Consider the following 11,398-nt stretch of genomic DNA (forward strand, 5'->3'; position numbering starts at 1 on the left):
AGCACGCCAGGCTTCCCTGTCCTTCACCATCTCCTGGAATTTGCTCAAACTTGAGTCGGTGACGCCATCCAACCATCTCACCCACTGTCGTCCCCTTCTCCTCCTGCCCTCAATCTTTCCCAGCTTCAGGGTTTTCCCGGTGAGTTGGCTCTTCCCATCAGGTGGCCAAAGTATTGCAGCTTCAGCATCAGTCCTTCCAATGAATATTCAGGGTTGATTTCCTTTAGGATTGACTGATTTGATCTTCTTGCAGTCCAAGGGACTCTCAAGAGTCTTCCCCAGCACCACAATTCGAAAACATGAAATCTTCAGCACTCAGCCTTCTTTATGGTCCAACTCTCACATCCATACGTGATTACTGGAAAAACCATAGCTTTGACTATACGGACCTTTGTCAGAAAAATAATGTCTCTGCTTTTTAATACACATAGCTTTTCTTCCAAGGAGCAAGCGTCTTTTAATTTCCTGGCTATAATCACCATCCGTGGTGATTTTGGAGCCCAAGAAAATAAAATCTGCCACTGTTTCCACTTTCCCTCATCTATTTGCTATGAAGTGATGGGACTGGATGCCATGATCTTAGTTGTTTTTTTTTTTGATGTTGAGTTTTAAGCCAGCTTATTCACTCTCTTCTTTCACTCTCATCAAAAGGCTCTTTAGTTCCTCTTCACATTTTGCCATTAGAGTGGTATCATCTGCATATCAGAGGTTGTTGATATTTCTCCCAGAAATCTTGATTCCAGCTTCTGATTCATCCAACCCAGCATTTCACATGATGTACTCTGTATAGAAGTTAAGTAAGCAAGGTGACAATATATAGCCTTGATGTATTCTTTTCCCAGTTTTGAACCAGTCTGTTGTTTCATGTCTGGTTCTAACTGTTGCTTCTTGACCTGCATACACGTTTCTAAGGAGGCAGGTAAAGTGGTCTGGTATTCCCATCTTTTTATAATTCCCACTGTTTGTTGTGATCCACACAGTCAAAGGCTTTAGTGTAGTCAATGAAGCAGAAGTAGATGTTTTTCTGGAATTCCCTTGCTTTTTCTATGATCCACTGGGTGTTGGCAATTTGATCTCTGGTTCTTCTGCCTTTTCTAAATCCAGCTTGTATAACTGAAAGTTTTTGGTTCACATACTGTTGAGGCCTAACTTGAGGGATTTTGAGCATTACCTTGATAGATTGTGAGTAGAGTGGATTGTGCGGTACAATTGTGTGGGACAATTGTGCGGTAGTTTGAACATTAACTTTGGCAATGCTCTTCTTTGGGATTGGAATGAAAACTGACCTTTTCCAGTCCTGTGGCCACTGCTGAGTTTTCCAAATTTGCTGGCATAATGAGTGCAGCACTTTAACAGCATCATCTTTTAGGATTTGAAATAGCTCAGCTGGAATTCCATCACCTCCACTAGCTTCGTTCATAGTGATGCTTCCTAAGGGCCATTTGACTCGACACTCCAGATGTCTGGCTCTGAGTGACCACATCATTGTGGTTGTCCCAGTCATTAAGACCCTTTTTTGTATATTTCTTCTGTGTATTCTTGCCACCTCCTCTTAATCTCTTTTGCTTCTATTAGGTCTTTATGGTTTCTGTCCCATCCTTGAATGAAATGTGCCCTTGGTATCCAAATTTCTTGAAGAGACCTCTAGTCTTTTCTATTCTATTGTTTTCCTCTATTTCTTTGCATTGTTCACTTAAAAAAGGCTTTCTTACCTCACCTTGCTGTTCTTTGGTACTCTGCATTCAAATAGTTATCTTTCCCTTTCTTCTGTGCGTTTCGCTTCTCTTCTCCTCTAAGCTCAGACAACCACTTTGCCTTCTTCCATTTCTTTTTGTTTGGGATGGTTATGGTCACTGCTTCCTGTACAATATTACAAACCTCCATCCATAGTTCTCTGTCTACCAGATCTAATCCTTTGACTCTATTCATCACCTCCACTGTAATCATAAGGGATTTGATTTAGGTCGTGCCTACATGGTCTAGTGGTTTTCCCTACTTTCTTCAATTTTGCAATAAGGAGCTGATGATCTGAGTTACAGTCAGCTCCAGGTCTTGTTTTTGCTGATTGTCAAAAGCTTCTTCATCTTCCGCTGCAAAGAATATAATCAATCTGATTTCAGCATTGACCATCTTGTGACGTCCATGTGTAGAGTCTTCTCTTGTGTTGTTGGAAGAGGGTGTTTGCCACTGGACCACTGGGGACGTCCCCTCAACTCAGTGGGCGGTGGTTAAAGAGGGAAGGGCCGGGGAGGCCTGGGGAGAAACCGACTGGGCGCTGACAGGGGGCGGAGCTTGCATAGAAACATCAGGCCGTTTTGAGAGGCTGTGGGAAGCGGAACTGAGGAAATGCGCGGGGTCAAGGCTGGAGGATCCCAGAGGTAGCACCCCCGGGCAGGGCCAGAATTAAAGTCCAGTGGTTCAAGAGATTTAAGAGAGGCAGGGCAAGGGACTGAGCCGAGGGAGGCTGAGAAGAAGCTGAGTGGATGCACCTGCACCGAGCCAGCCGAGTGAGGCGGTCGGGGGGTGTGTCCACAGATGCTGCCACGGAGGGGCCGGGTGGACAGAGCACAGTAGGTAGTGGCCGGGGCAAGCTGGACCGCGAATCCCTCGTATTTAACCCTATTATACCCCACAGAGGGCTTCAGAGGCTGGGAGGTGGAGCACGGCGGGAATGGCTGGGCCGTGGAAAAGAACCTCATAATGATGCCGGGCGCTCCTTCCCAGACCTGCTTCGTGACTTCATTTGAGTGAGTGGCCTTTGATCACTGGGGCGAGGGAGGGGGAACCCTACCCTACGGTCCTCATCCTCACCCTTACCCACTTTCACACTCTCCTTCCCACAAGCATGTATTCAGTCATTCGACTAATAATTGTTAGGCTTTTGAAATCCCTCTTTTGTCAGTTACCTGTTCCTATCTTTAATACCTACTTTATTTAGTTGGCTGCATCAGGGCTTAGTTGCGGCATACAAACTCTCAGTTGCATCATGTGGGATCTAGTTCCCTGACCAGGGATCGAACCCAGGTCCCCTGCACTGGGAGCATGGAGCCTTAGCCACTGGACCATCAGGGAAGTCCCTGCCTGTTCATATTTTTATTAAGGTTGATGTCTTATTCTCGTTGATATACAAGAATTCCTTGTATATACGAGGTGTCAGTTCCTTGTCCATCCTGGATGTTACATAAAATCTCCCACTGTACCATATGAATTAAGTGTGTCCATGGCATTCTTTGTTATTTTCATATGATCAAATTCATCTTTTTGCTTTAGAATTTGTTTTTTAAATTTTGTTTTAAAAAATCCTTCCCTCCCCTTAGATCCTAATAGTGTGCTCTTCTACTCTTTTCTAGTAACCTCATAGTTTTATCTTTTACATTTAGATCTTTAATCCACCTTTGAATGTGATGTTCGGTAAGGATCCAGTTTTTTGTTTTTCCCTCTATATACTGAGCCAGTTTTCCCAACACCATGTACTAAAGAACCCTTCCTTTCCCCATGGAATGTCAGCACCACCTCTATCATTTATGAAGTTCCCATACATAGCTTGCAGAAGGAAATGGCAACCCACTCCAGTATTCTTGCCTGGAGAATCCCAAGGACAGAGGAGCCTAGTGGGCTGCCGTCTATGGGGTCGCACAGAGTCAGACACGACTGAAGCGACTTAGCAACAGCAGCAGCATACATAGCCAGGCCTGTCCTTGAGCACTCCGTTCTGGTCAGTTTATCAGTTCTCATGATAAATCACTATTTCTGTTATTATGGCACATTGAAATTCAAGGAGAAGGACTGTTTACAAAGGTACAGACAGAACGCAAGAGATACTGCAGGACCCTAGGCTAGAGGGAAGGGACATTATCACCCCTAGGCCTGGCAGGGGTAAGGGAGGAAACAGTTATGAAAACATGATGACAGAGAAAGCTGGGAGGACAGAGCACTGTGGAGAGGGTCCTTTCTTGGAGAGACACAAAAAGTCCCACCATGATCCCTTGGGAGGGAGCCAGGAGAATAAATACTCTGATTCCACTCTCTTCTCCCTTTTATCTCCTGCTAAAGCTTCCCACTGACTGACCCAACAGGAAGTAGAGGGGAAGGGAGACCCTTCCATACAGGCAACACAATCTTAGACTGGGGTGGGGGGGTGGGGGGGCTCTTGGATCATGAGAAGACCTCAGAACTCTCGCTCAGCTGTCTACTATGGTGTGCCTCTGTTTGCATTCATGTTCTGATCCCCACAAATATAAGGGGCAAGCCTGCATACGGCCCAGCCTCCTGGCGGCCACAGCGGAGTGAATGATGGAGGGGAATCTGAGAGGCCAACGGGGATGCCCACAGCCCATCATACGTCTTGTCTGGTAGAGCAGCCCTAAGGGGCTGCTTCAGACAGAGTAGTCAGGGGAGGCTTCCAGGAGGAGGTGATTTCTGGGCTGTGATTTGAATGCTGGAACTCTTGGCCCTCCACCGAGCATTATCCCCCTCTTCCTAGATGGTGCTTTAAGAGGCAGCTTGTGGACTTGGTGATGGAAGGGGTGTGGCAGGAGTTGCTCGACAGCGCCCAGATTGAGATCTGTGTGGCCGACTGGTGAGTGAAGAGTGGCAACCTGCCCACACCCCTACCCCGGTGGAGGTGGCAGTTCTACAGAAGGGGCTCATCTCACACCCTGTCACCCCCACGGGCTGGCACTGCTACTGTGTCCCCTTCACAGTGAGGCTGAAAGAAGGGAAGCTACGCTCTTAAAGTAGCAGAGCCAGGGAGGGACCGACCTTTGGCGAGCCCAGGCTCTGGCTCCACCCCAGGAACACCCAGGCTCCTCCCCCAGGCCCTGGCCCCACCTCAAGAACACCAAGGCTCCTCCCCCAAATTCTGGCTCCACCCCCAGGAGCACCCAGGCTCCTCCCCCCAAGCTCTGGCTCCACCCCAGGAACACCCAGGCTCCTCCCCCAGGCCCTGGCCCCACCTCAAGAACACCCAGGCTCCTCCCCCAAATTCTGGCTCCACCCCCAGGAACACCCAGGCTCCTCCCCCAAGCTCTGGCTCCACCCCAGGAACACCCAGGCTCCTCCTCCAGGCTCTGGCTCCACCTCGGGGGCACCTAGGCTCCTCCCCCTAGGTTCCCAGGCCTGGCATCATCAAAGTTCCTGGAGGCCAGAGACCTAAGTGGGTAGCAGAGACGTGAAGGCTCACCACCACCTGGCAGGTGGGGTGCCCGGGAGAACTGCGGCTGCATCTACCGGCTTCGGGTCCGCCTCCTGGACGTGTATGAAAATGAAGTGGTCAAGTTCTCGGCCTCACCCAACCCGGTCCTTCAGTGGACTGAGAGAGGCTGCCGACAGGTGGGTCCAGACCGCCTTCCACACCACCCTTGACCTGTCCAGAGGCACACCCACTTCTCACCCTGCCCAAATTCGGTTCTCAGTTCTCAGCACCACTATCTGTATCTATAATAACAACAGCTAACAATTATTGAGCCCTTATTACAGGCCTGTCCAAAAGTTTTACCCATTGATTCATTTCATCAGCACAATGGCCTAGTTATCCAATAGACATTTATTGAGCACCTACTGTGTACTGGGCATTGCTGTAGTTTCTTGGAATGCAGTGGTGAACCAAAATCCTTGCTCCATCACCATTCTGCAGTTGGGGAAACTGAGGGATGGAAGTGACACCCAAACTCACCCTAAAGCATGCAGGGCTTGATTCAAAGCCACAATGGCTCCTGAGCCTAAGCTGTCACAGTCATCATTCCTCACTTATCAAAGTAACCTTTTAGGTGGTCTTCTGGTTCAATTCCTGATCTCCTCCCTCCAACACCAACCCAACACACAGACTCAGCATCTAGAAAGCTATTAAAAAGTGAATCCAAAAAAAAAAAAGTGAGTCAGACCACGGATTTCACCTGCCTGTAACCATCCCACGGATACATCTCAGAACAAAAGCCAATATCCTATCATGCAGTTATGAAAAGGAGTGAAGTACAGATTCACACTTCAACATAGGTGAGCCATGGAAACATTGTGCTAAGTGAAAGAGGTCAGACACAAAGGCCACATATTGTATATAGCATTTATAGGAAATTTTCAGAATAAGCAAAGCCATAGAGACACATGCAAAGAGCCGACTCACTGGAAAAGACTGATGCTGGGAAAGACTGAGGGCAGGAGGAGAAAGGGGCGACAAAGGATGAGAAGGTTGGATGGCATAACCAAGTCAATGGACATGAGTTCAACAAACTCCAGGAGATAGTTAAGAACAGGGAAGCCTGACATGCTGCAGTCCATGGGGTTGCAGAGTCAGACAAGACTTAGTGACTGAACAACATAGAGACAAAAAGTAGGTAGATTAGTGGTTGCCAGAGGACAGAGGGAGGGAGGAATTGGAAATGGCAGCTAATGGATTTGAGGTTTTTTCCTGGGGTGATGAGATGTTCCAGATTTAGATAGTGGTGATGGTTACATAACATTACAAATATGCAAAGAAAAAAAATACAGAATTGTAGTCTTAAATGGCACATGTTAGGTGAATTTGAATTTCAGCTCAATTTAAAAAATTACAAAAGATAAAAAGCCAGAAGCAAGGGACTTCCCTGTGGCTAAGACTCTGTGCTTCCAATACAGGAGGCATAAGTTCCATCCCAGGTGGGGGAACTAAGATCCCACAAGCCAAGTGGCATGGCCCAAAAAAATTAAAAGCCAGAAGCCAAAGTCCTTCTGGGGCCCATCTCAAATGCCCCACACAATCTGCCCACTGCCTCCTTGACCCCATTTCCTACTTCTCTCACTCTGCTCGAGGCACGCTGCCACCTCAGGGCTTTTGCACTGTTCCTCCGTCTGGACCACTCTTCCTCCAGATCCCCACCTCCACCAGGTCTCTCCTCAAATATCATCTCAGTGCAGCCCTTGCTTACTCATTTCACAACCCCTCCCACTTGCAGAATTTCCTCCACCCTTTCCCCCTTCTGTCTTCAGCGTCAGAGTCTAGACTCTCAGCTTCACCAGATTTTTTTTTTTTTTTTTTGCAGCAATGGGTCTTCATTGCTGCACGAAGGCTTTTCTCTAGTTGCAGCGAGCAGGGCTTACTCTCGCTGCACTCACAGCGGTGGCTTCTTTTGCTGCAGAGGACAGGCTCTAGGGTGTGTGGGTTCAGCAGCAGCAGCACACGGGCTTAATTGCTCCAGGGCATGTGGGATCTTCCCAGACCTGGGATTGAACCCGTGTCCCCTGCCTTGGCAAGCAGATTCTTAACCACTGGACTAGAAGGAAGTCCCAGGATGAGCTCTTTGGGCTGCTTTCTTTGTTGCTATACCCCCAGCGCCTGGAGCAGGGTCAGATGATGGTGATGATCTGTCAAGGAGGTGGAGGAAGAGGAGCCCCTGGAGTCTCACTCCCTCCCTCTCCTTCCCCGCACAGGTCTCCCACGTCTTTACCAACTTTGGCAAGGGTATCCGCTATGTGTCTTTTGAGCAGTATGGAAGAGACACGCGTTCCTGGGTGGGGCACTACGGCACCCTTGTGACCCACTCCAGTGTGAGGATCAGGATCCGCCTGTCCTAGCTAACCAGCCTGACCCAGCCTTCCAAGACAGACTGCCATCTGCCGGACACTAACATCAATCAAGGGCGCCTTTTGCAGCCAGGAGCCAGAGGATGCCTGGGGAAAGGGGCGGGGAGGTCCCATGTGGCCTGTTCCCGGCACTCTTCCAGTGAACCCCATTTGCTGCTGCTTCAGCCAAGGAACCAGGGATCCAACCAGGCTGGTCACTTGCTTCCCCAGGGCAGTGTCGAAGAGTAACTCAGAGACCTGTACTATACTTGTAAATTTCTTTCTCACGTGTGTGGTTATCGGTTGATGGTGGTTTAGTCACCAAGTCGTGTCCAAGTCTTGTGACCCCATGGACTGTAGCCCACCAGGCTCCTCTCTCCATGGGATTTCTCAGGCAAGAATACTGGAGTGGATTGCCATTTCCTTCTCCAGGTGATCTTCCTCACCCAGGGATCAAACCCACATCTCCTGCATTGCAGGTGGATTCTTTAGTGACTGAGCCACCAGGGAAATCCTATCAGTTGATGTATTAGTTGCTCAGTCGTGTCCGAGTCTTTGTGACCCCATGGACTGTAGCCCACCAGGCTTCTCCATCCATGGGATTCTCCAGGTAAGAATACTGAAGTGGATTGCCATCCCCTTCTCCAGAGGATCTTCCCAATCGAGGGATCAAACCCACTGAGTCAAAAAAAAAGACCAAACCCTGATTAAAAACAGGAACGCTGCTGACAGTCTTGGACAAGGACTCTTGTCAGCATGTTCTGGGGTAAGGCAATTGCTGGCAGAGAGCAAGGATTGTCCTCGGGGGGACCAACAGGAGCCTCAAAGGGAACCCATCCTCTTGTTTGGGGGAATCTCTGGGACTCAGGAGTGGGGCCCATGCAAGCTTCTCCAGCACGGCACCCAACAGTACCTCTCCTCTGAGCCATACAGGTGCCATTTCTTTCAGAATTCCTAAGGCCCAGTCTGCACTGACCCCCAAACTGTATCCTCTACCCCCACCTCCTGCCCCTGCATCGGGGCAGCCCGCCTTCTGCCAAGGTGACAGCCTCCTTTTCTCCACACTCGAGCCCACTTGGAGATGGACTCCGGAAGCAAGGCTCCCCTGGTGTCTCCCACTGTTTCCCTAGCTGAGTGCAGCTGACAAGCTAGCTTAATAAAAAATTAGTGCAGAGTGTGAGGTGATGGAGGATTTTATCTGTAATTGATGTGCTTGTCTGCCCCCAGCTCTGAACCTAAAAAGCCGTGTGGGATATTTCCAATAGTGAGAACCTCAGGTGTGCTAAATGCCATGCAAGAAGTGGGTGAGCTTCGAGAACACAGATATCTGGGCCACAAAAACTCAGCCAACAGCTGATCAGGTGATCAGGTGAGGTCCGCATCACTCTTGGCGCCATTTTCCAAGGGAAGAAATGGAGCCAGAGTGGGGAACAAATATACCCGGAGTCACAGAACAAGGAAGAGGCGGAAGCAGGATTTGAATCCAGGTGTGTGTGTCTGAGCAGAGCTGTGCACACCATTCAATCCCACCAACACCCCTTTGTCGCCAACATTACAATTACTGCCACTTTTCAGACGAGGAAGCTTGACAGGAGGGCTTTCATGTCCAGGCTCTTGGCCTGAAGGAAGGGGAACTGAACCTCAACGCTGCCCACCTGACTCCAAAGCTTGTAACAGAGCAGTCACTGCATGTGCTACTATACACATAAAGCATCTGGTTTAATCTTCACCAAATCCAACAGAGGGGATACTGCCAGCGGAGCTATTTTTTTCTGGTGAAGGAAACTGAGGCCAGAGGGGATGTCCAGTTGCGAAGACCGCAAAGAGGGTGAATACCACGTAAGAGGGTTCAGGTCACAACCTTGAGGGCTGGGGTCTTTATTGCAACCCCTCCCCAGTAGATGGCAGTACAGAGTCTTGTCCCAGCAGAAGCAGTTGCTAGTGCCAGCATGGAAGCCAAGTGTGTTGGGAGAGGGGTGCCCAGGACCCCAAGGGTCAAGGGTCCACTAGGCTGGGCTTTGAACGCAGACCAGTTACTTCTAGAGCTGGACTTGCTTCCTGAGGGCACTGCAGGTGCACCGAAGGAAAGGAAGTTCTGCGTGATCACCCGCCCACTGGGTCCCCCACAGTTACTTCTTCTTCTGCACGTGGCCACAGTCGTACTTCCCGCGCACGACCTTGAGCTTGACACCCGGCAGGTCCTGCGTGCGGCCGCCCTGTACGAGGACCACGTGGTGCTCCTGCAGGCTGTGGCCCTCTCCAGGGATGAAGCAGACAGCCTCCCGGCCAGTGCTGAGCCTCACGCGGCAACACTTGCGGTTGGCCGAGTTGGGCTTCTTGGGCTTGCGGATAAAGGTGCGCAGGACCACGCCCTTCAGCTGTGGCCGGCCCTCCGTCGGGCCTGGTTTCGGAGGCGGAAACTTCGGGGGGCCCCGACGGTGTAGCTGGTTCAGGGTGGCCATGGGACGCGTGGTCCAAGGCCGGGGGACCAGAGCTAGGCCTGGAGAGACAACCAGGAGGGCGGAAGAGGGATGATTATCCCAGCGAACAGATAATAGCATCAGCCACTCGCTCTTTTGTTCGAGGAGCCGTTCCAAGCACTTCGCGGGGCTCTATTTGTTTATGGCTGGGGGTACTCATGGCTGAGAGTAATTTATGGAGCAATCACCATGTGTCAGGTTCTTTTTTAAGCATTTCGTAAGAGTTAACTCACAGGTTCACACTGTGTTCTGTACTGTTCTATGCATCGTATCTACATTAACACACACCGTCCCACAGCAACTCTATGGGGGGGGGGGGTGGTCTCTGGGCGTGTCGCTCCTCCTGTCACCCCACTCCCATCGCCATGAGCAGATTCTGTCAACTGAACCTTCACAACTGATCGGAATCCCCTTCCTCCTCCACAGCATCCACCCTGGTCCTGTCTACCCTTGATTCCCACTGGACTCTCCTGTCCTCCCCCTCCTCCCAGGTCTCCCTGTTTCTACTGTCTGCTCCCCACACGCAGCCAAAGTTATCCTGTGGACACCTGGGTCAGATCACATTCCTCCCCTGCTCAGAGCCTCCATCTCAGTCAGGTGAAGAGCCAAATTCCCACCTAGGGGCGGCCCAAGCCCCTCACTTACCATAATTTAGGGACGTGCTAAGGCCACGGAGAAGGCCGGACCAAGACATCCCACCGCCTGCAGAGTCCCTGTATTAGGGAATAAGAGAAAGTGGCCTTCGTTGGGGTAGGGTCCAAATTCTCCCCAGCTCTCACTATTTGGTGAAGTGAAAGTTACTCAGTGTCCGACTCTTTGTGACCCCATGGACTATACAGGCCATGGGATTCTCCAAGCCAGAATAGAGGAGTGGGCAGCCTTTCCCTTCTCCAGGGGATCTTCCCAACCTAAGGATCGAACCTAGATGTTCCACACTGCAGGCGGATTCTTTACCACATTTCCATTGTGGCACAATGGAAGCCCAAATTCTCCCCAACCCTCCCTATTTAGCCTTCCGGTTAAATCTAAACAATTTCCTCTACCGTATAACCGCAACCCCTAACGCTGCTTACAGAAAGTCCCTCCGTAAGTTCAGGCTCGCACTGAATAGTTTCTCGGGGAGCCAACTGTCCCTGCTCACATACAGAAGAAAACGGGAACCTGAGGGGAGACCCCGGAGGTTTGGAGAACCCAAGCTCTGTAGACCTTACCGACCCTAGCCCGGTCCGCCGACACGCAGAAACCGCTCTAGCGCGATCTGGGGATTACCCTGGCAGTGATTGGCTGGTTCTGCCTCTCGTGTACACTGAAACAGCGGGGAACAGAGGACGATTGGACAATGATAGTGTCAATCTCGGGCAACTGTTCTCATTGAACTGTGT

At 50.3% G+C, this 11,398-nt stretch overlaps 2 protein-coding genes across 12 annotated transcripts in view; one reads left to right on the top strand and one right to left on the bottom strand.

Moving 5' to 3' along the window:
• FBXO17 (F-box protein 17) overlaps positions 1-7,963 on the top strand; it is a 29,445-nt gene extending 21,482 nt beyond the window's left edge. For 6 of the 9 annotated variants that reach the window (XM_043435153.1, XM_043435154.1, XM_043435152.1 and 3 more), the window contains 4 exons: positions 2,636-2,747; positions 4,484-4,579; positions 5,196-5,331; positions 7,405-7,963. In XM_043435153.1, the coding sequence (XP_043291088.1) occupies positions 2,636-2,747; positions 4,484-4,579; positions 5,196-5,331; positions 7,405-7,548 (488 nt within the window). In that variant the 3' untranslated portion in view covers positions 7,549-7,963. Of the gene's footprint in view, positions 1-2,635; positions 2,748-4,483; positions 4,580-5,002; positions 5,332-7,404 lie in introns of those variants that run through there. The other 3 variants (XM_043435155.1, XM_043435157.1, XM_043435156.1) reach the window with 3 other exon arrangements.
• A 1,268-nt stretch (positions 7,964-9,231) lies between these two features.
• Positions 9,232-11,310, bottom strand: MRPS12 (mitochondrial ribosomal protein S12). 3 transcript variants are annotated; one of them, XM_043435161.1, is made up of 3 exons: positions 11,228-11,310; positions 10,662-10,729; positions 9,232-10,036 (listed from the first exon to the last, which is right to left on the bottom strand). In XM_043435161.1, the coding sequence occupies exons 2-3, from the start codon at positions 10,708-10,710 to the stop codon at positions 9,666-9,668; spliced, it is 420 nt and encodes a 139-aa protein (XP_043291096.1). In that variant the 5' UTR covers positions 10,711-10,729; positions 11,228-11,310; the 3' UTR covers positions 9,232-9,665. The 3 variants fall into 3 exon arrangements, with proteins under 3 accessions (XP_043291096.1, XP_043291097.1, XP_043291098.1); XM_043435162.1 differs by having other exon boundaries at positions 11,232-11,307; XM_043435163.1 differs by lacking the exon at positions 11,228-11,310 and adding an exon at positions 11,090-11,211.
• Positions 11,311-11,398: the final 88 nt, after the last annotated feature.

Source organism: Cervus canadensis, chromosome 18, assembly GCF_019320065.1.
Source record: "Cervus canadensis isolate Bull #8, Minnesota chromosome 18, ASM1932006v1, whole genome shotgun sequence".
NCBI classification, from domain to species: Eukaryota; Metazoa; Chordata; class Mammalia; order Artiodactyla; family Cervidae; genus Cervus; species Cervus canadensis.

Excerpts from the sequence above, each read along its gene's own strand:
- MRPS12 (XM_043435161.1), bottom strand. The coding sequence starts at position 10,710 with ATGTCTTGGTCCGGCCTTCTCCGTGGCCTTAGCACGTCCCTAAATTAT. Across the intron at positions 10,037-10,661 it reads TAGCACGTCCCTAAATTATG|GCCTAGCTCTGGTCCCCCGG; the intron begins GTAAGTGAGGGG and ends TTGTCTCTCCAG.